This window comes from Sminthopsis crassicaudata, chromosome 2 (assembly GCF_048593235.1).
Source record: "Sminthopsis crassicaudata isolate SCR6 chromosome 2, ASM4859323v1, whole genome shotgun sequence".
Lineage (NCBI taxonomy): Eukaryota > Metazoa > Chordata > Mammalia > Dasyuromorphia > Dasyuridae > Sminthopsis > Sminthopsis crassicaudata.
In genome coordinates this window covers 59,815,410-59,837,063 of record NC_133618.1, presented here as the reverse complement: position 1 = coordinate 59,837,063, position 21,654 = coordinate 59,815,410, and the positions used below count along the sequence as shown (strand labels likewise).

General features: G+C 45.8%; 1 protein-coding gene across 2 annotated transcripts in view; it reads left to right on the top strand.

Moving 5' to 3' along the window:
* Positions 1-866: 866 nt before the first annotated feature.
* The window catches only part of SLC9A5 (solute carrier family 9 member A5), a 32,565-nt gene continuing 11,777 nt past the window's right edge, over positions 867-21,654 (top strand). For both annotated transcript variants that reach the window (XM_074286465.1, XM_074286466.1), the window contains exons 1-12: positions 867-1,072; positions 7,278-7,580; positions 12,203-12,366; positions 13,355-13,433; positions 13,714-13,891; positions 16,344-16,564; positions 16,804-17,006; positions 17,749-17,838; positions 18,007-18,077; positions 18,460-18,589; positions 20,715-20,803; positions 21,009-21,135. In XM_074286465.1, the coding sequence (XP_074142566.1) occupies positions 883-1,072; positions 7,278-7,580; positions 12,203-12,366; positions 13,355-13,433; positions 13,714-13,891; positions 16,344-16,564; positions 16,804-17,006; positions 17,749-17,838; positions 18,007-18,077; positions 18,460-18,589; positions 20,715-20,803; positions 21,009-21,135 (1,845 nt within the window). In that variant the 5' untranslated portion in view covers positions 867-882. The remainder of the gene's footprint in view (positions 1,073-7,277; positions 7,581-12,202; positions 12,367-13,354; positions 13,434-13,713; positions 13,892-16,343; positions 16,565-16,803; positions 17,007-17,748; positions 17,839-18,006; positions 18,078-18,459; positions 18,590-20,714; positions 20,804-21,008; positions 21,136-21,654) is intronic.

The window sequence follows — 21,654 nt, the reverse complement described above, 5'->3', positions numbered from 1 at the left end:
TAGAGGGATACTACCCCAGGAAGGACTTTCTAGATCATGTTCAAAACAGTTGTCCACATCTTCATGTTACAAATGGGCAGGCATTAGAATCTGCCCTTTCTGCCCATAGTAGCACGAAGATATGGGAAAAGAACTAAAATCTGGGCTAGTCTTGGGCTCTCTTACTGTACTTCTGTTGCAGAGAAGTACCCTTCTCCCTCCTGGTTTAGTAGCAGCTCTAGAGAGCTTCAGGATTTAAGGATGCTAATTTCACAGAATGCTAGTTGTGTGTGGAGGGTGTGTGTGTGTGTGTGTGTGTGTGTGTTTGTGTGTGTGTGTGTGTGTCTGTCTGTCTCTCTGTCTGACTCTGCCTCAATTTTCCCTTTGGTTTCTACCTTTACCGACCCCTATGGGGGAAGCACTGAAGATGCTCTGGCTTCAACGTCCTGGGGAGAAGACGGGCTTAAGAGCACAGGAGGGTTGGGGTGATGTTGGAGGGCTGGAGAGGTTTGACAGTTTGATGGGGGGGGTACCATTTAACTGAGAGGGAGGGTCTGAGCATCCGGGTTTGGGCGAATGTCACCATGTGGGTTCCGAGGAGTCAGCCCCGACTTGGGATGTGGGGAGAAAGGGATGGGGTGAGGCGGGGAGCTGTTCAGCACTGGAGGGAGGGAGTTCCGAGTGAGCCAGGAGGGCCGGGATTGCCGAAGTCGGGTAGGGCTGGTTTGGGGGTGCGAGCTCAAGGTTGGGGGGGGATCGGGACTGGGATTGGGGGGAGCGAGCGCCACGTGCCTGTGACGCGGGGGCGCCCGGGAGGCGGCGGCAGCGGCTGTGGCGGCGGCTGAGGCAGGCGTGGGGACGGGGCTGTCGGCCGCCGAGCGGGCCGGGCCAGGCCGGGGGAAGATGCTGCCGGTCACGCTGCCCCTTCTGGGGATGCCCCTGCCCGGCGCAGGGGCGGGAGTGGCGGACGGGGGCTCCGGAGAGTCCGTCTTGCCCCCGGCGGGCTTGGCGCTGCTGCGCTGGCAGTGGCACGAGGTGGAGGCGCCCTACCTGGTGGCCGTGTGGATCCTGGTGGCCAGCTTGGCCAAGATCGGTGAGTGCGCCAGAGCTTGCCCGTCCCAGCCCGAGGCTCAGTGTCGGCCCGCCTGGCCCCCTTCGGCCCCCGCAGCGCACGCCGTCGTCCATCTCCCCCCCCCATCCCCTCTGTCCCCTGCATGCGACACCTGAAAGTGGCACCTCCCTGTCCCCCCTTACTTCCTCTCCCTCTCTGCTGCCTTGGTTTCTCTCAGGGCTCTGGCTCCCCGGCCCCTCCTCTGCCAAGCCCCCCGGCTCTTGTCTCAAGCTCCATCCTGCCTCATTCCCCCCCCCCCTCAGCGCCCTGTCTCTCAGGCTCCCCCTGTGCCTGCTTCCACGGCGATGCCCCCTCCCCCCACACCCTTGCCCCTCCAGGTCTCGGCTCTCACTTTGCAGAGACTTAGTTTCCCGTTCTGCAACAACAGGGACAGTGAGGCACTAGGAGTGGGATAGCGGAGTTAGCCCTGTGCCGTGGGGATTTAGCGGTGGGGCCGCCTCTGGAACTCAGCTAATCAGGACCTGGGATGGCATCGTGCTAACTGGATGTTTCTGCCTAACCGAGTCCCGGGCAAGTTAAGCAAGTCTTCCATAGACCATCTCCCCCTGGGGTCCTTTAGCCTTCACTATAACATATTTGATTTGGCTTAGCACGGTATAAATCCCTGTTGGCCAAAAAAGAATAATAATAAAAACAAAACAAAACAAAACAAAAAACTTTGATACCTAAATATGTCTATCAGAAAAACCATTTAAGTGCTTCTCCTTGCAACCCTTCATCATGGCGTCCTAGGTAGCTGTCTACTTTGTATCCCCCCCAGCTCTCCCCCTGCTGTCCTCTACTCTGGGTGCTTCCAAGCTGGCTGGCTGCCCAGTGCTGTATAGCTCACGGTAACCTGTTCCTCTCCCAGGCAAGCTCCCAGATGTGTGGGTAGCCCAGACATGGGCCTTTCAGCATCCTTGGTCCTCTAAGGTTCAGCTACGGAGCCCTCTCTCCCATAAAACCTTCCCCCCTCAGCTGAAACGATTGTCTCTGAGCAGGTTTTCTCTGACCCTCTCCTTTTGCTCTCTCATACTTAACCTTAGCTCTGAGAGGCAGTAGTATGATGCAGAACTGGCTTTGAATCCACCAAGACCTGGGTTTAAAATCTTTCTGCTCTAAGCAACTATAAGTTGCTATAGTTATATACTAACTATAAGTTGCCAGGCAGTTGCTAATATGCATTGGTAGAGAAAATTTCCTTATAAACAGTCTCCTGTACTCATGAAATCACAGTGTGTGTGTGTGTGTGTGTGTGTGTGTGTGTGTGTGTGTGTATGTGTGTGTGTGTGTGTACAAATCTCGTGCTTCTCACCCCTAGAATGTAAGCCCCTTGAGGGCAGGTGATTGTACTGTTTGTTTTCTGTCTTTGCATCCCTTGCCCCCAGAACTGTACCTTTCATGGAGTTTACATGTAATAAATATTTATTGCTGTTGGGATTGAATCCTTGGTCTCTTCTCCCCTCCTGATACTACTCGATTTGATTCCTCTGAATTACAGCTGCTTCCCTGAGATATCACTGCCCCTTCTTCATTTTCAGTAAATTAGCCAGTGTGATACATTACCCCCCCCTCACACACACACACACACACACACACACACACACTCGAGATCCCTTTCCTTCCCTCTGTGGTGTTTGTGTCTCCACAAGATGTGTGTATGTAGCTGATTACAGCTGATAATTGTTGTTCTTTCCCCATGACTGCTGACTGGCACTGCCTGTACCCTAACCTCAGCACTGTGCAGCCTTCATGGATAAATTCTGTAACCTAGAATCCAAGGGAAACCCAGGGAGACAGCTCAGGCTGATTGGAACTTTGCCAGAGGTGGAAAACGACTGTTCCCTTCTGCTGCAGCAGGCTAACCACGGAGAGTGGTTCAGAAACGGCCCTGGAGATCAGAGGGATTATTTCCCTGTCACAGGACGTAGGAGTGCTCTGGTCTTTGGGAAGGGAAGCTCTGAGCATCCAGGGTCACGGGAGGCAGATAGAAGTAGGGGGGTGGGGAGTGCCTGGTGCCTGGGAGGAGGTGGGAGGAGGGGAAAGAGGTAAGGGGAAGGCTGATCTATCAGACTGTCAGAATCAACGTGGGAAGAGCTATGACGGGGCCAAGAAGCAGGCAGAGGAAGGCAGCAGGAGATGCCCTTGGGATTCGATGGCCCAGAATCTGTATTGCTAATGAGTGGCCAGGGGCACTTTTAGGTGCACAATTTAAGCTCTGAAATTTCTGCAGTTTCCCCCATAAATCATGATGCTTCTCACTTAGAAGAAATGATGGGAGATGGGAGAAAGAGGCCTTTCTTCTGAGGAAACACAGACATACATCTGCCTTCCATCATGGGGTTCTTAATCCAAAAGACCGCTGTTTATCCACTGGGGACAGACACACAGGCTAAGCAGAGACATCCCTAGTTTCTTCTTCCCCTCTTTTTAGAGATAGCATTGAAGAGAGAAAAGATGATGGGTTTGGAGTCAGAAGCCCTGAGTTTGAATCCTGACACTACCAGTTACTACCACATGTCTTTCAACCTAACACTTCCTGAGCCTCAGTTTTTCTGTCTGTAAAATAGGGAGTTGAGAGATGATCTAACAGTCTTCCAGATCTAGGGCTTCTGATCCTTGTACTAATCTTCCCTGGAATTTGGGGAGGGATTAGCATCCTGAGAGTATCAGAACAGCAAACAGATTGTCTTTTTAGTCTGTGGAGTAATAGGAGAAAGGAATTGTAACCTCTCTCTTCCTGAAGAAGGGGAATTTGTTCATAAACTTTACCGATGGTCTACTACAATAGAGCATTGTACAGAAGAATGTATTAAGGGTAGGGATCATCAAGAAGCATTAGCTATAGTATCTGTTCTAAAGGATTCTCAGTCTCATTGGAGATATAGGCTGTGGGCAGAAAAATGTTGAGTACCAAGCTAATTGCAGATGCTAACCGGGAGGTGGAAGAGCATTGGCTGATGTCCAAGTACTGGAGTTCAAATCTCGTCTCCGATGTCATCAGTCTACCTGTGTCACTTCAGTTTTCTTCCTCGTTAAAATAAAAGGGTTGGAGTAGATGATCTCTAAGGTCCTTTTCAGTCCTAAAAAAGGGCTGGTTTAGAATCCGTGTTTATCAATCTGTGTATAGATATTTAGGGTGTATGATTTTGTCTAGATTTCTGGAAGATTCATGATGTTTTGTGGTAGGATGGAATCAGCCCCTTTTCATGATGATGGGGCCAAAAATCAGAGGGTCAAGAGTGGTGACCCTTGGCCTGAGTGTGGGATGCTGCCTGGCCAGTTTTCCTTAAAAAAAAAAAAAAAACAAAAAAAAAAAAACTCATTCCTTGGACAGAATCAGCTACATCCAGAAAAGGAACACTGGGAAATGAGTGTAAACTGTGAGCATTGTTTTGTTTTGTTTTGTTTCTCTTCCCAGATTATTTTTACCTTGGGAATACAATCCTTTCTTTGCAACAACAACAACAAAATTCGGTTCTGCACATATATGTTGTACCTAGGATGTACTATAAGATATTTAATATGTATGGGAATGCCTGCCATCTAGGGGAGGGAGTGGAGGGAAGGAGGGGAAAATTTTGGAACAGAAGGGAGTACAAGGGATAATGTTGTAAAAAAAAAATTACCTATGTATATGTACTGTCAAAGAAAATGTTATAATTATAAAAATTAATTTTAAAAATGGAACTATACACACACACAAAAAAAAAAAAAACAAAAAAAACAAAAAAAACAACCTCATTCCTGCTCTTCCCCACCCCCTTCTCTCTTTTTCCATGATTCCTTTCACAGCAGGGCCAAGGTCTTTAACCCACGCAGGAGCTTTGAGTGATACAAAAACACAGTTTATAATCTGTCTGGGAAGACAGCCCATACACACACAAACTAACGATGTCATGGTGGGGGCTTAATGACAGGGATACAGAGAAGTAAGTTTTACAGGGTATCAGAAAATGGATGTCTTCTAGGCTGGGGTAGTCAGGGAAGCTGGTAGAGGTGGAGATGATGAGGTTTCAGCTAGACTTTGAGGAAGGGCATTTCAGAAGGTGGGGCAGGTCAGGGAGGAAAAAGTAAAAATAGCCAGACAGTTTTCAAAGGAATGAGCACTGTTTAGACAATCCAGATTCAAATTCAAAGTCCACTCGATTATACTTTCCATCTCTGAGACTTAGTTTTCTCATCTATAAAAGGAGGCATAATTTCTAAAGCCATTAAGGGATCCAGGTAGTTCTTCAGGTCCCTTTGATCTGACATGACCTGCAAAATAAATGCCCTGATCCTGTACTTAAGTGGCTGCTTGGAGGAGTAGCAGAAGGTACAGACAACAATTCCAGATGTTCACACTGGATTCCATTTTCCCCACCCTCTGGCCCTTCAGAAATACCTATAGTTCTGGGTCCTGACATGGGTGCCCTCGAGCTGGGCTCTGGGTTACTAGGCATGTGACAGAAGTTTTGGATAATTCAATTATCCTGATGCTTCTAGTTCTACACCCTTTTCCTTTCTATCTGTCCAAATCCTATTACCCTTCTATGCTTGCTTCAATTGTTTCATCTTCCCACTCCCCCCCCCCCTTACAAAGCCCCAGCCAATTAACCAACCAAAACAACAGCAAATTTCCCTGATCACCTGTAGCCTGAATGAACAAATTAATAAAAAAGTATTTATTTATGGCTACTATGCAACAAGCACTGGGTTGGGCATGGGGCAAATAAGGACAAAACAACTCTTATCCTAAAGGAACTTTATTCAAAGAGAGTGAGACAATGGTGTTTGGCTTAAAAGTCAGAGGAATAGTGAGTAAAAGCATAGAGTTGTTTTTTTTTTTTTTTTTTTTTTTTTTTCCCAGTAGCAAAGGCTTGATTATGGTTTCCAAAGGAGGAGGCTGGAGGGTTGGAGATGGGATGTGTTCTGTAGCAGAGCAGATGGTAAAAATGAATGGAAAAGCATTTATTTATTTATTTTTCTAATTGTATTTTATTTTCCCAAATACATGCAAAAATAGTTTCCAACATTAATCTTTGCAAAATCTTGTATTTCAAATTTCTCTTTCTCCTCATCCCCCCCCCCCACCAAAATATTTATTAAGCCTGTACTATGTGCAAAGCACTGTGCTAGGGAGACAAATAGAAAGATTCCTTCCAGGGAGTTCACCTTCTGAGGGAGGAGATAACTGTGGGAGATTTTATCCACAACTTGGAAAGTCTCATGATCTTTAGGGCACAGTAAGGTACAGTAACAGAGCAAATGATAATACATCTCTTTTAATGCCATTTCCACTGATAAAACCATAACCATTTCTGATAGACTCTCCATTGATGCCCTCCTCCTGATGATCCTTTGAAGTGATGAGAGCATAAAGGCAGGAATACACCATCTAGGTGAAAACATCAAGTATGGCTCTGATGTTGACTTAGGTGATTGTCCTCTGAGACTGAATAAGTACAGAAATGCTCATCACCATGAAACTGTTGACCAAGTCACAGATTATTATTGTTCATCCTTCATTTCCAAGAAGACATCATGGAGTGATGTCTTGACTTGTGCATGACTTGAGAGTTGGTTGAAGGAGTTCCCAAACTGATAAAATCTAGGCTTGTTTATAATCCATGACAACAGACATTTAAATAAGGGCTTTCTGTGCACAGAGAATTGGGCTGTTAAGCAAGATATGCAACCCAGGTTAGAAAGTTCTTGCTCTCATGGCACTTACAGTCTAGTAGAAGGCTAAAATACCTACAGACTTTGGGAGAGTAAAGACCTCTTATTTCCCCATAGTGGGGACTTCCTTCTCCGATGTAATTGTTGACAACTTAAGGGACTTAACTGGGTCCCTGGGCAGTTAATTCTGTGGTTATAGAGCTAACTCAGCTCTTATTGATTCCAAGACTTCTGTCATTGCTCTTCCTCTATAATATATTACATGTTATAGGTACAGGGTTGGTTCATTATAGGGGGATGGGACAAAGGGTTACGTGAAGTCAGAATGGAAAGGTCATTCGTTGTCTAGCTGGGATTCAAGGAAGATCCGTGACGTAACGTGTCACACTTGGATGTCGTGTCTTCCTTGACCATCACATTGGAAGTCCCTAGAGGGCAGACATAGGTCTTCCATGTCTATCTCTCTCCACCGTGGCTGATCCCAGACCTTGCCCCACTAATTCTTGTCTTGCTTTTGTTGTAGTCTTCCACCTCTCCCGGAAGGTGACGTCTGTCGTCCCCGAGAGCTGCCTGCTGATCTTGCTGGGCCTGGGCCTGGGGGGCATTGTCCTGGCTGTGGCCAAGAAGGCAGAGTACCAGCTGGAGCCGGGGACCTTCTTTCTCTTCCTCCTCCCCCCTATTGTACTTGACTCGGGCTACTTCATGCCCAGCCGGCTCTTCTTTGACAACCTGGGAGCCATCCTCACCTATGCTGTGGTGGGCACACTGTGGAACTCCTTCACTACGGGCGCTGCCCTTTGGGGCGTCCAGCAGGCTGGCCTTATGGGTGAGTCTGATTCCATTCCCTGGGGATCTCCAGGACCTAATTTCTCTAAGCCTCAGTTTCCTCATGTGTAAAGTTAGGATTTTGCTCATAATGGTCCCTGTCCCTCAAACTTGCTTAGGAAGTAGGGCTTGTATTAGTTTTCCCATTTTGTAGATAAGGCAGCTGAGAGAAATTGAGTGATTCAGTGAAGGTCAAACAGCGAATGAGACCCAGAGCTGAGATCTGAATCCGCGTCCCTCCTGTAATACCAGGCCAACGCGCTCTCCATCACAAGGTGCTGCTCTTCCTTCGGATGGATTGAGAGGCAGGGTGGTGGCGTTGGAGCTCTATAGAAAGCCAGGCTATTCTTTTTAGAAGGGATTTCCCAGACCTCCCAGACTATAGTTCTACTTTCATTTTATAGCTCAGGAAATGGAACCCCAGGGAGGTTACATATTTTGCCCAAGGTCACCTAGCAAAGGAGGGGCGGACTTGGTCCGAACCCATGGGAGAGTTCTGGGGCAGCTCTTCACCAGCTGAGCCTGTGCCCGCCTTGAGGAGCAGCAGCTGAGCTGCAGGAGCCCAGCTGAGCCTCCCAGAGCTGAGCAAGTGCAGGCTCCGGCTGCATGTGGGCTGTAGGGACAGGGAACCCGGCGCCATGTGGCTTGTGTCCTCCCCCTTCAGCGTCCACGCAGCCACTTAGCAGCCCTGTCAGACAGAGCTCCACTCCCCGTCTTCAGGCCCGAGCCGCGTCCTTCCCTGAACAGGCTGGGGCCAGCCCAGAGAGAGCCTGGACCAGGGGAAAAGCACCAAGAGGCTCACAGAGCACTGTTACCTCATGGGATCCTCACAACCACCATGGGAAGGAGGTGCTGTGACTATCAGCTCCGTTTTACAGATGAGGAAACTGAGGCAAGCGAGGCTAAGTGACTTGCCCTCAGTGACATAGCTAGTAAGTGTCTGAGGCCAGCGTCATACTTCCCTCTTCCATCTCTAAGTCCTGTAGTGCAATGGATAGAGTAGCATATCTGCAGCCAGGAAGACCAGCTCAAATTAGAACTTGGATGATTCCCAACAAGTTTCTTTACCTATCTGCCTCAGTTTCCTCATCTGTAAATTGGGGATGATAATTAGAGCATCTATCTCCCAGGGCTGTGAGGAGCAAATGAGATAAAATTTATAGTGTGCCTAGCACAGGGCCTGGGACAGAGTTATTATTATTACTATTTTTAATCTGTAAATTGGGAATAGCAATAGCCTCCATCATCGTTTTTGTGATGGTCAAATGAGATAATATTTGTACAGTGCTTAGCACAGTGCCTGGCACAGAGTAAGCCTATATAAGCATTAGTCATTATTATTATTGTTATTAATACTATTAGTAACCTGTAAATTGGGAATAACAATAGCCCCACCAGCATTATTGTGATGATTAAATGAGATAATATTTGTACAGTGCTTAGCCTAGTGTTTGGAACAGAGTAAGTTTTTATAAGCATTAGGTATTATTATTATTATTAATCTGTAAATTGGGAATAACAATAGTCCCCATCAGCATTGTTATTATAATATTTGTACAGTGCCTGGCACAGAGCAAGCTTATATAAACATTAGTTATTATTGTTGTTATTATTAATCTGTAAACTGGGAATAGCAATAGCTCCGTCAGCATTATTTTGATGATTAAATGAGATAATATTTGTAGAGTGTTTAGCACAGTGCCTGGAACAAAGTAAGTTTATATATGCATTAGTCATTATTATTATTATTATTAATACTATTATTAATCTGTAAATTGGGGAATAGCAATCATCCGCGTCAGCATTGTTATGATGGTCAAATGAGATAATGTTTGTACAATTTTTATCACAGTGCCTGGCACAGAGTAAGCCTATGTAAACTTAGTTATTATTATTAATAATAATAATCTGTAAATTAGGAACAATAATAGCCCCGTCAGCATTGTTATGATAATCAAATGAGGTGATAGCTGCAAAATGCTTTGAAAACCTTAAAGGACTTTGTGACTGTTTTGATTATTATCTACTCTGCATCCTTGCTGCCCTGGACTTAAAATCGGAACCTCTGGGACGTGGTAAAATGATCCCATTCCTGTTCCCTACAGCATCCCAAAGTTGGGTGCAAATCTAGAAAGTAAGGATGTGGGTTTGAATCCTGATTCCTTTTACTTGTTATTCTTGTGACATTGGGCAAATCATCCTATCTCTTTGTGACTCGGTTTCCTCATCTATAAAGCAATGATAGGACCTCTGGATGAAGTACAAAGAAATCTGTGAGGTTTATAATAAGTTTTCCTTGGTATAGTCCTGTAAAGCAGGAAGCATAAAGACAAGGTTATTAGTCCCATTTTATGGATGTGAAAACTGAGGCCCAAGGAAGTTGGTGCCTTATTCAGGGTCACCCTAAGGGCTACTAAGCATCAAAGGGAAGACCAGAACTCGGGTCTTCTGACTCTAAGACCAGTACTTTTCCCACTCGACAGTATGTGTTATTACTAATTCACTCTGAAAACCTGGCTAAGTCCATTCCCCACAGGGGCTAGAATAGTTGACCTGTAAGGTCCCTCGTTGCTCTGACATTCTGGGGTTTTAGATGTTATGATAATAATTAGGCAGTGGGTGGCCTGGAGCCAGGAGGACCTGAGTTCAGATATGGCCTCAGACACTTAGCTGTGTTACCCTGGACAAGTCACTTAATAACCCTGTTTGCCTCAGTTTCCTCATCTGTCAAATGGGCTGGAGAAGGAAATGGCAAATCAATATCTTTGTCAAGAAAACCACTAATGGGTTCAAGAACAGTGAGATATGATTGAACAAAACAAATAATGATAACTTTTTAATAATAAATTGGCTTTTATAAAGCACTTTCCTTACAACAACCAGTATGGTTTAGTGGAAAGAGCCAGAGATTTTCAGTCAGAAGACTTGGATTCAAATCTTACTTCTCTCATTTGTGTGACCTTAGGCAAGCTGCTTGCTCTCCCGGTCCTTTGTTTCTCCTGATGTAAAGTGAAGGAGCTGGACACGGGGCCACCAAAACGTTTGTAACTCTAAACCCTGACTAAGAGATTTGTAAAGTGCTTGGCGCAGTAGGCACTTAATTACTGCATATTCCCTTCCCTCTTCCTTCCCTTTTGTCTGTAATCCTATAAAACCTACATGACCGTTGGTAGAAACTTTATTATCCCTTTCTTAGAAATGGAGAAACAGGTTCAGAAGGAACGTGAGTTAGCTTGTTACTGGCCACAGGCTGAGAAGAATGGCCTTGAGTCTCTAGACCTCAGAGCCTGAAGGGACCCCCAGCTCACCTAGATATGAGAGAACTGAGGTCCCCCCAAACCAAAGGCTGTCCCACCCCCGGCCAAGGAGACCGAAGTGCTTTCTACCTGGGCACGAGGGGCACCAAGCATGGCACCCGTGTGAACATGTCCTGGGGAAATATCTAATTAACTGAATGAGAACAAAATAAAGCATAGGTAATGTGCACTTGTGGTTTTCTAAGCAGCGATCCCACGTATCAAAAGTGAATGGCCCCTTTGACAGCACTGCTGAATATGGTGGTTGGGACTCAGGTTGGGCTCCCATTGGTTGGTTTTCCTTAAACTGTGGTGTTTGTGGGCACCTTCCACTTTTCCCTCAGGAGTGGAGCAGAAAAATGCTCTGTTCTGACAGGGTATGGGGGCACACTTTCTCTGTCTCTCTGTCTCTCTCTTTCTCTGTATCTGTCTCTCTGTCTCCTTTTCTTTCTCTCACTGTCTCTTTCTCTCCTTTTTCCATTTCTCTGTCTCTCTCTGTGTCTGTGTCTGTCTCTCTGTCTGTCTGTCTGTCTGTCTCTGTCTCTGTCTGTCTGTGACTATCTCTCTGTCTATCTGTCTCTGTCTCTGTCTCTGTCTCTCTCTGTGTCTGTGTCTGTCTCTCTATCTGTCTGTCTGTCTCTCTCTGTCTCTGTCTCTGTGTCTGTGTCTGTCTCTCTGTCTGTCTATCTCTCTCTGTCTCTGTCTCTCTCTGTGTCTGTCTCTCTATCTGTCTGTCTATCTCTCTCTGTCTCTGTCTCTCTCTGTGTCTGTCTCTATCTGTCTGTCTGTCTCTCTCTGTCTCTGTCTCTGTGTCTGTGTCTGTCTCTCTGTCTGTCTGTCTCTCTCTGTCTCTGTCTCTGTGTCTGTGTCTGTCTCTCTGTCTGTCTATCTCTCTCTCTCTGTGTCTGTGTCTGTCTCTCTATCTGTCTGTCTGTCTCTCTCTGTCTCTGTCTCTGTGTCTGTGTATGTCTCTCTGTCTGTCTATCTCTCTCTGTCTCTGTCTCTTTCTGTGTCTGTCTCTCTATCTGTCTGCCTGTCTCTCTCTGTCTCTGTCTCTGTGTCTGTCTCTGTGTCTGTCTCTCTCTGTCTCTCTCTGTGTCTGTTTCTGTCTCTCTGTCTGTCTATCTCTCTCTGTCTCTGTCTGTCTCTGTCTCTGTCTCTGTGTCTGTGTCTGTCTCTCTATCTGTTTGTCTATCTCTCTCTGTCTCTGTCTCTCTCTGTGTCTGTCTCTCTCTGTGTCTGTCTCTCTCTGTGTCTGTTTCTCTGTCATTGTCTCTGTCTCTCTTCTTTTCTCTCTCTCTTTCTCCCCCTCCACCTCTCTCCACAGCTCCCACCGTCCAAGCTGGCTTGCTTGACTTCCTGCTCTTTGGAAGCCTGATCTCTGCTGTGGACCCCGTAGCCGTCCTGGCTGTCTTTGAGGAGGTGCATGTCAACGAGACCCTCTTCATCATAGTGTTCGGCGAGTCACTGCTCAACGACGCGGTCACCGTGGTGAGGGCCCCTGCGGCGGGCAGGCCGGGTCATCTGCCCGAGTTCCTGGGCAGGCTTCCCTCTCCTAGCAGCCCCAGGGCTCAGAGCTGAGTGTCTGAGTGTGTGTGAGTGTAGAGGGAGTCCATAATGCCAGACTTGGGATCACAAGATCCAGATGTGAATCCCGACTCTGCCCTTTTTTATATCAGCAGCAATAATAGTAACTAACATTTCTAGAGCTCTATAAAATACTTCCTGTACACCATCTCATTTGACCCCATGATAACACTGTGAGGTGGGGACTTATTATCCCCATCTTAGAACCGAGGAAACTGAGGGAGGCGGAGGTCACGTGGCTTGCCCGGAATCTCACAGCTGGCAGGCATCTGCCACACAATGTGCCTCCTGGCTGCCTGGTTTTGGTCGGGTCTCTTTCTGCCTTGCTTTCCTCATCTGTGAAAGAGGCATATTAAGACCATTACTACCCACCTCATAGGATGGTTGTGAGGAAAGTGTTTTGTAAGTTTTAAAATGTTATAGAAACAGAGAGGCAGCATGTGGTGCATGTGGATGGAGTTCCCAAGACCTGCATTCCACTCCTGCCTCACTACCCATGTGACCCTGGATATGTCACTGAATCGTCTTGCCTCAGTTTCCTCATCTGTAAAATGGGGCTAATTGTAGCACCTCCCAGTCAAGAGGATCAAATAAGATACATAAAGTGTTTTGCAAAACTTAGAGAGCTATCTAAAGTTAGATGTGGTTATCTCTCTGAGCCTTTGTTTCTTCATCTATAAAACAAGGTTAGCAATCCCTGAGCCTCTCAGTGTTCCCAAGCAGCCCTAGAAACAAGCTACAGACGAGCTGCAATCTGCACAGCGGAGAGGGTTTCCATTCTGGGCGTTCCCCACGCTGACTTTCCTTGGTGTGGAGGTGGGCGTTAGTAGAACAGAACCCTTTTGTCCCCTGATGTGAAGAAAGTGACCTCATCTTTATTCCCCTTCCTTAGGTGCTGTACAAAGTGTATAACTCTTTCGTGGAGATGGGCTCAGTCAATGTTCAGGCTGTTGACTATGTCAAAGGAGTCGGTCAGTATCTCCCTCCCCTTTGCTGACCTCTTGGGTGCTCTCCCCAATTCTCCCCCGGGGTGCTAAGGCCTTGCTCAGAGCCAGGATGGGGAGAAGCCTCTGCTCGTACCCCTCCCCCTTTCCCAGTGAGAGCTGCTCACCTCAGCATCTAGCTGCTGGCCAGCTCCTGAGGCCCTGAGGCCCCAAGTGGGATGAAGTAGCCATGGCCCTTTCCCTCTTTGCTACTGGTTTGGGGGGAGAGGAAGGGGGGGCCATGCTGACAGCCCGGCCTCCTTCCCAGCCTCCCTCTTTGTGGTCAGTCTGGGCGGGGCAGCCGTGGGCTTAGTTTTTGCCTTCCTCCTGGCCCTGACCACACGTTTCACCAAGCGGGTCCGTATCATCGAGCCTCTGCTGGTCTTCCTCTTGGCGTACGCGGCTTACCTCACAGCGGAGATGGCCTCGCTCTCCGCCATCCTTGCGTGAGTCCTTGGGACCCAAGGTGGAAGCCTGTGGGGGGGAGGACGGGGGGGAATGGCGGGCATCCCTGTCTGGCTGCCCGCTGCCCCTGGGATTTTGGACAGCCTCGCTCCGCTCCCTGGAAATGACAGAACTGGAACAAGTGATTGCCACCCTCTAGGACCAGGGCTGACGAGGGAGGGGTGAGCTGGGAGGTGATGGCTCTAGACATCTTCTGTCCCGGGATGAGCTGGAAGTGTTAAGTCCAGCCGAAGACAGTCGGCATTGGAGCTCCTTCCGGGAGGGGGGAGAAGCTCAGATTGGGTCTCAGGGGCCAGCGCTCGGGGCAATGGGTGGAGTTGTTGAGGAGAGGTCATGTTAGGCACCCTTGAAGCAAAACTGCTTTCTGACCCCCAAAGAGAAAGTTGCTTCAGGAAGAAATAAGTTCCATGTCACCAGAAGTGGCGGTTTGGAGTGAAAGCGGAATGACCGCCAGATGGAGATGTAGAAGGGCTTCGGACTAGGTGGACTTGGGGGGCCCAACTAACTGTCCCACCTCTGAACTCTATGATCTTGAAAATAACGTGGCATAAATGACCAGATCCTCTGCTGTGAGACAGGGGCAACACGAGGTGCTGGACCTCGGGCTAGGAGAGATGGGTCCCAGCCCTAGGACCGCAGCCAAATGGGCTTCTATCCTTGAGCCTCAGTTTTCTTATTTGAAAATTAGCAATAATGGAGCTTGTGCTACCTCAAAAGATTATTTGGAAAGAGAGACCATCATCATCATTTCAATAGTATTTATACAATACTTTAAAATTATGATTAATATCTCATTTGATCCTTACAACAATCTATTGTATTATTATCTATTATATGTATCTTTATACATATATTTATCTATAACTATAATCTATTATTATCCTCATTTTATAGATGAGGAAACTGAGACAGATAGAGGCTAAGTGATTTGCCCAGGATGATGCTGCTCATTAGAGTTAAATTCAGTCTCTCCTGATTCCAGGTCCACCATTCCATCTAGTGCTTCACCTATCTGTTCTTTTCAACTTGGGATACTCTAGAGAGAGCCATTATTGTTGCCATCATTATAATTTCTGTGGGAATAATAATAATAATTATATTTAGGAAGAACAGCTGAGGCCTAATTGGTGCAGGAAAGTGCTTCCTTGTTGACCTGTCCAGTTACAAATGAATATTCTGATAGGTCCAGGGAAAATTTGGTATCCCTTCATCATTCTAGACAGGACCAAAGCTGGCAGCTGTCTTTGGAATGTGCGCTACTCCAGAGGATTCAGGGAATTCTGAGGTTTTGTGCTTATTGCTTTTGCTCGTGTTCCCAGAAAACTTAAATTGTTGTCTGGGGACACCCCCTAATTAGACCCCTTGGAGCTCCCTTGGTCTGATTGCTGTTTCCTTCTGATGGTATAAGAGAAAAACCTCTGACTTCAGGACCCTGAGCTCTGTCACCCACCCATTTGGAACTTGGAGGGAAATTCCTTCCCTTCTATGGGCCTTATTCTTCTATCTTTTTAAAATGTTGATCTGGTTTGGGAGTTGATGTGTCTTTAAGCTTATGGACCCTTTCTCAGAAATATGTTTTTAAGTGCATAAAATAAAACACCTAGGATTACAGAGGGAACCAATTGTATTGAAATATAATTGTAAAAATATTATTTATTTACTTAAAAATTTCAATAGTATTTTATTTTTCCAAATACATGTAAAGATACTTTTCAACATTCATTTTTTTGTAAAACTTTGTGTTCCAATTTTTTCTCTTTCTCTTCCTTACTTTTCCCCCTCCCCAAGCCTGCAAGTAATCTAATATAGGTTAAATATGGGCAATTCTTGTAAATATTTCCATATTTTTTCATGTTGTGCAATAAAAATCAGACCAAGGGAAAAAATGAGAAAGAAAAAGCAAACAACAACAATAACAAGAAAAAAAGTGATAATGCTATGCTTTAATCCATTTTCCGTCTCCATATTTCCCCCTCTGGATGTGGATGGCATTTTCCATCCCAAGCCTATTGGAATTGCCTTGAATCACCACATTGAACAAAATATTTTAAAAAACAACAGCAATCCAAGTTCATTGACCCCAGGCTAAGAACCAGTAAGAGAATTGCAGGCTGGCTCCAGTGATTATGACTCTCTAAGTTCTGTCCAGCGCCTTCCCCTGGAGGCCTGATTTCCTTCCTGCCAGCTCAAACCCCAGAGACTGGTCAGGAGAAGGATGAACTAGCATTGTTCTCCTTGGCCCCTGAGGACAGCTGTAGGACAAATGGGAGGAAGCTGCAGATGTCGGCTCCCAAGGAAGTCCCAGCGGTTGGAAGGTGGGCTAGTTGTCATGGGAGTGGGCCCACTTCTGGGCCGGGGGCAGCTGCCTAGCCCCTCCAGGGTGGGACATCTCAAGTTGCTGGAGGGCCTGCCTAACATCCCCTTCGCCCTCAGAGTGACCATGTGCGGGGTGGGCTGTAAGAAGTATGTGGAGGCCAACATCTCACACAAGTCCCGAACGGCTGTCAAGTACACCATGAAGACTCTGGCCAGCTGCGCCGAGACCGTCATCTTCATGCTGCTCGGCATCTCGGCTGTGGACTCCTCCAAGTGGGCCTGGGACACCGGACTGGTGCTTGGGACCCTGTTCTTCATCCTGCTCTTCCGGGCCCTCGGTACTGCCCTGTCCCTGGCTGTCTTCCCACATCATCCTGCCCATCCCCCCCCCATCTCCCACTGTCTCTTTCCCTCAGTCAGCATCCCTGTCCGTACCTTGACTTGCTTGCTCCTCACCCTTCTAGCCCTTGTCAGACCCTAACCTGGACCCTTCCTCCCCTGCCCTGACCTCTCACTCCACTTGGCTTCCCCATCCCTTCCTCTGCCCCTCCTCCCTCCCGGCCTCCCTCCCCTGTAGGCGTAGTCCTGCAGACATGGGTGCTGAACCAGTTCCGGCTGGTCCCTTTGGACAAGATTGACCAGGTGGTGATGTCCTATGGGGGCCTGCGAGGGGCTGTGGCGTTTGCTCTCGTCATCCTTCTGGATAAGACCAAGGTCCCTGCCAAGGACTACTTTGTGGCTACGACCATTGTGGTGGTCTTCTTCACAGTCATCGTGCAGGTGGGAAGGGCTGCCGGGAAGGGGAGGAGGGGGCTACGTAGGGGTAACCATAGAGTTTGTCCCAGAACTCCAGAATGGGACCTCATAGGGATCTAAGGTCAAATCAAACAGGACCCTCCTCTATAAGACCCTCCCACAAACCTCCTATCTAGGCTCTACTTGTAGCTTTCCAGAGAGGGGAGGGAGCCCATTATTTCCTTAATCAGCAACTTCCATTTTTGAACAACTCTAATGGTTAGGAGGGTTTTCTGACAGTCATTCTAAATCTGTTTTTCTGTAATGTCCATTCCCTTCTCCCTCCATTAAGCTCTGTTGCTTCCAATTCCATTTATCAGGGATTCAGGAACCATTGAATTCATTGAGCTCATGGTGGGGAACTGGAAGTCAAGAGATCTGGGTTCCAATCCTGGTCCACTGTCCAACTTGCTACGGAACCATGGGGAAATTTCTTTTCTTTCTGGGCCTCAAAGCCCCTCCTGTGAAAAATGGAGACTGGACTCAATGTTCCATCTCCAGAACATTCTAACCTTGACATTTTGATTCATCGATTCTCTCTCCAGCTCTTTCCAATTCTCCCATGGCTATGAAGGGGAACTCTAGCCTTGTGTGAAGTCAGAGAAGGACTAGTCGCATCCCATGGGAGATGGAAAGGGGCAATATTAGGGGCATAGTGAGGATAGTAAATGGGTTGCATTCCTGGTTATATTTCGGTCTTCTCCTCATCTCTCTTCCTGTTCCCCAGGGTCTAACCATAAAGCCTCTCGTCAAGTGGCTAAAAGTGAAGCGAAGTGATCACCACAAGCCCACCTTGAACCAGGAACTACATGAACATGTGGGTATCAGAGACATTTGGGCCCCTAAGGAAAACCCCTTCTCCACGACTGGAAGGGACTATGACCAGACTCTTTCAGATACAAAATTTTAATTTGATGTCCAAATTCTGGGCCTTCTTAAGGACTAGGGTCAGTGCCATGACTGGACTTTCCTGTCCCTTCTATAGACCTTTGACCATATTTTGGCAGCTGTGGAAGATGTAGTTGGCCACCATGGCTACCACTACTGGAGGGACAGGTGAGCATATCTCCCTCTCCCCACCTCCTGAAAAGACCACCTCAGCTTCCTAGGGGCAGAGATGGGCTGAATGCTTAATTCAGGCTTAGTAAGCTGGGAAGAAAGACCCTGGAGAAGGAGAACAGCTATCATTTTGAGGTTTACAAAGGTTTCTTCACTATCCCACATACCATTTTACAGATGAGGAAAATGAGGCTTATCTAGCGGCTGTTTAGCCAGTAAATGTAGGGATCTAGATTTGAACTCAGATCTTCAGTTTAGACCATTACTTTTTTTCCCAACCCCTACTGCCCAGAGACAGATCTTGGAAGGTCTTTCTAGAGCCCTTAGGGAATTTAAGGGAGGGAAGTATTCAGGCACCCAGATCTATCCCTCTTTCTAGGTGGGAACAATTTGACAAGAAATATCTGAGTCAGCTACTGATGCGTCGATCTGCCTACCGTATCCGGGACCAGATCTGGGATGTGTACTATAAACTCAACATCCGAGATGCCATCAGTTTTGTGGATCAGGTAGGCCTTACCAGGGTGCATACAACAAAATTGGGCTTGCAAGGATTCTTAACCTGGGGTCTGTGAACTTGTTTTCTTAATTTTACTTTTAATAATAGCTTTTTATTTTCAAAATACATACAAAGGTAGTTCTCAGCATTCGCCTTTGCAAAATCTTGTATTCCAAATTTTTCTCCCTCCCTTCCTCCCGCCTCCCTCTTCTAATCCAATATAGGTTAAACGTGTAATTCTTCTAAATATATTTCCACATTTATCATGTTGCAAAAAAAAAAATCAGATTAAAAAGGAAAAAGGTTGAGAAAGAAAAAAGCAAGCAAACAATAAAAAAGGTGAAAATACCATATTGTGATCCACACTCAATCCCCATAGTCCTCTCTCTAGATGCAGATGGCTCTCTTCACAAGTCTATTGAAATTTCCCTGAGTCATCTCATTGCTGAGGAGAGCTGAGTCCATCACTGTCAATCATCACATGATCTTCTTGTTGCTGGGCACAATGCTTTCTTCATTTTACTCATTTCACTTTCTGGTCTTTCTAGGCCTTTCTGTTACATTCATATATCATAACTTTTTCAGCCATTCCCCAACTAATGAGCATCCACTCAGTTTCCAGTTCCTTGCCACTGCTAAAACAGTTGCTGCAAACATTTTTGCACATGTGGGTCCTTTTCCCTCCCTTAGGATCTTTCTTGAATACAGATCCAGTAGAGATATTGCTGGATCAAAGGTATGCAGTTTGATAGCTCCTTGGACATATTTTTAAATTTTATTTTAATAACTGTATTTCATTAGGTTCCACCAATCAGTAAGCATTTCTTAAGTGCCAACTATATGTCAAGCACTATGCTAAGCACTGGATATAAAAGAAAAGTGAAAGACAACCCCTGCCCTTAAGGAGTTTACAATCTAACATTGTGTTATATATTACATATTAATATATATTATACATTATAATTGGTTTTCTTGGTAATCCTGTGTGTTTTATTTTTTGTGCTTTTAAAAATATGATTCTGAGAAAGAGTCCACAGTTTTTACAGGACTGCCAAACAGAATCCATAATATAAAAAAAATTTACGAACTGTTAATCTGGTTCAATGGCTAGGACTAGAATAGGTGGTTGACTAGCCTTGGACCCTAGATGAATAATTCATGGTCTCTGGAAATTGCTGATTGGTTTTTTTAAATTGTGTTTTATTTATTCCAGTTTTATAAAAAAAAAAAACAACAACAATATTTAACATTTACTTTTACAAAGTTTTGAGTTCCAAATTTTCCTTTCTTCCTCTCCTCCCTTCTTCTTTTTTTTTTTTGATCTCTAACTAGGATAAGAATTTTATTTTATTATTTTTTATTATTATAGTTTTTATTGATAAAATATATGCATGGGAATTTTTTTCTTTTCTTTTAAAAATTTTTAAAACTATTTTTTATTCTATAATTATAACTTTTCTTGACAGTACATATGCATGGGTAATTTTTTTTACATTATCCCTTGTGCTCCCTTCTGTTCCAATTTTTCCCTTCCTTCCCTCCACCCCTTCCCTTAGATGACAGACAGTCCTATACATGTTAAATATGTTATAGTATATCCTAGATCCAATATATGTGTGCAGAACCGAATTTCTTGTTGCACAGGAAGAATTGAATTCAGAAGGAAAAATAACCTAGGAAGAAAAACAAAAATGCAAATAGTTTATACTCATTTCCCCCGTGTTCCTTCTCCGGGTGATCCTCCCTTCTTTTTAAAACAAAACAATTTGGTATAAGTTATGTATCATACAGTCAGGTAAAACATATTTCCATATTATTCGTGTTATAAAAGAAAAAAAATACAGAACCAAAGGAAAAAACCCACACACAGAAAGGTAAATTGATCTTTTTTCTCCAGATCTTTGATCTGCATTCAGAGTCCATCAATCTGTTCTCTGGATGCAGGTTAACATTTTTTGTCCCCAGTCCTGGATTGTAGTATTGCTGAGAGGAGCTAAGTCATTTGTAGCTTAAACTAGTAACTGTGATGCAGTGTTGGGGAAAGGGTATCCAGCATCTCTGGTCTTGGAATTCAGAGATGAAGTATCTACTCTAGGCAGTAAGCGTCCATCTGAGATTCATCTTCATGTCCTTAGGGAGGCCACATCTTATCCTCAGCAGGGCTCACTCTACCCTCAATGCCCAGCCGCAACTCTACAGCAGAGACCTCTGTCACCAACCTACTGTAAGTATCACAGTGCTTGCCTCCCCAAGCTAGGCTCCTCTTTATCAGAGTTAACCTCTTCTCCCCCTCAAGCCTTCTCCATTTCTGCATCAGACTCTTTATCCCACCCCAATTTCCCTTCTCTTCACTGTCCTCTGAAAAGCTGCACTAAAGTTATCGTGCCTCTCTCTGCAATTTACCCTCTTGGCTTACTTCCTTCCCAAAGGCGGGAGAGCGGCAGTGGTGCCTGCCTGGATCTACAGGTGATCGACACAGTTCGAAGTGGCAGGGACCGAGAGGATGCTATCATGCACCACCTGCTCAGTGGAGGCCTCTACAAACCCCGTAGGAGGGTGAGATGCACATAGGTGGGGAGAGAGTCCTTCCTCAGTGGCCTTTGGCCTGGAGGAAACCAAGATTCAGGGCTGGGGGGCAAATAATAAAAAGCAAAAACAAAATCATTTGCCAAGAGCTGCTATATGGGAGACCACAGAGAGTAATGGAAAGAACATTGGACTTGGTACTAAAAAACCTGGATATCAGTTCTGGCTCTCTTCTCTTAAAGAGAATGTAAATGCATAGAAAGGCCTTTTACTAATTACCTGGAATTTAGAACTGAAGGCTTAGAGAGGAAAGATGTGTTCAGGACGTGTTCAGGACCACACAGGGAGTAAGTAGCAAAGCTGGGACTTGAACTCAGGTTCTTTGACTACACTTTCCACTATAGCAGCAGCAGCAGCAGCAGCAGCAGCATCATCATCATCATCATCATCATCATCATCATCGACAATATTTAGTGCTTTAAGTTTTGAAAAGTGATTTACAAATATTATTATTATTTTGCTGAGGCAATCGGGGTTAAGTGATTTATT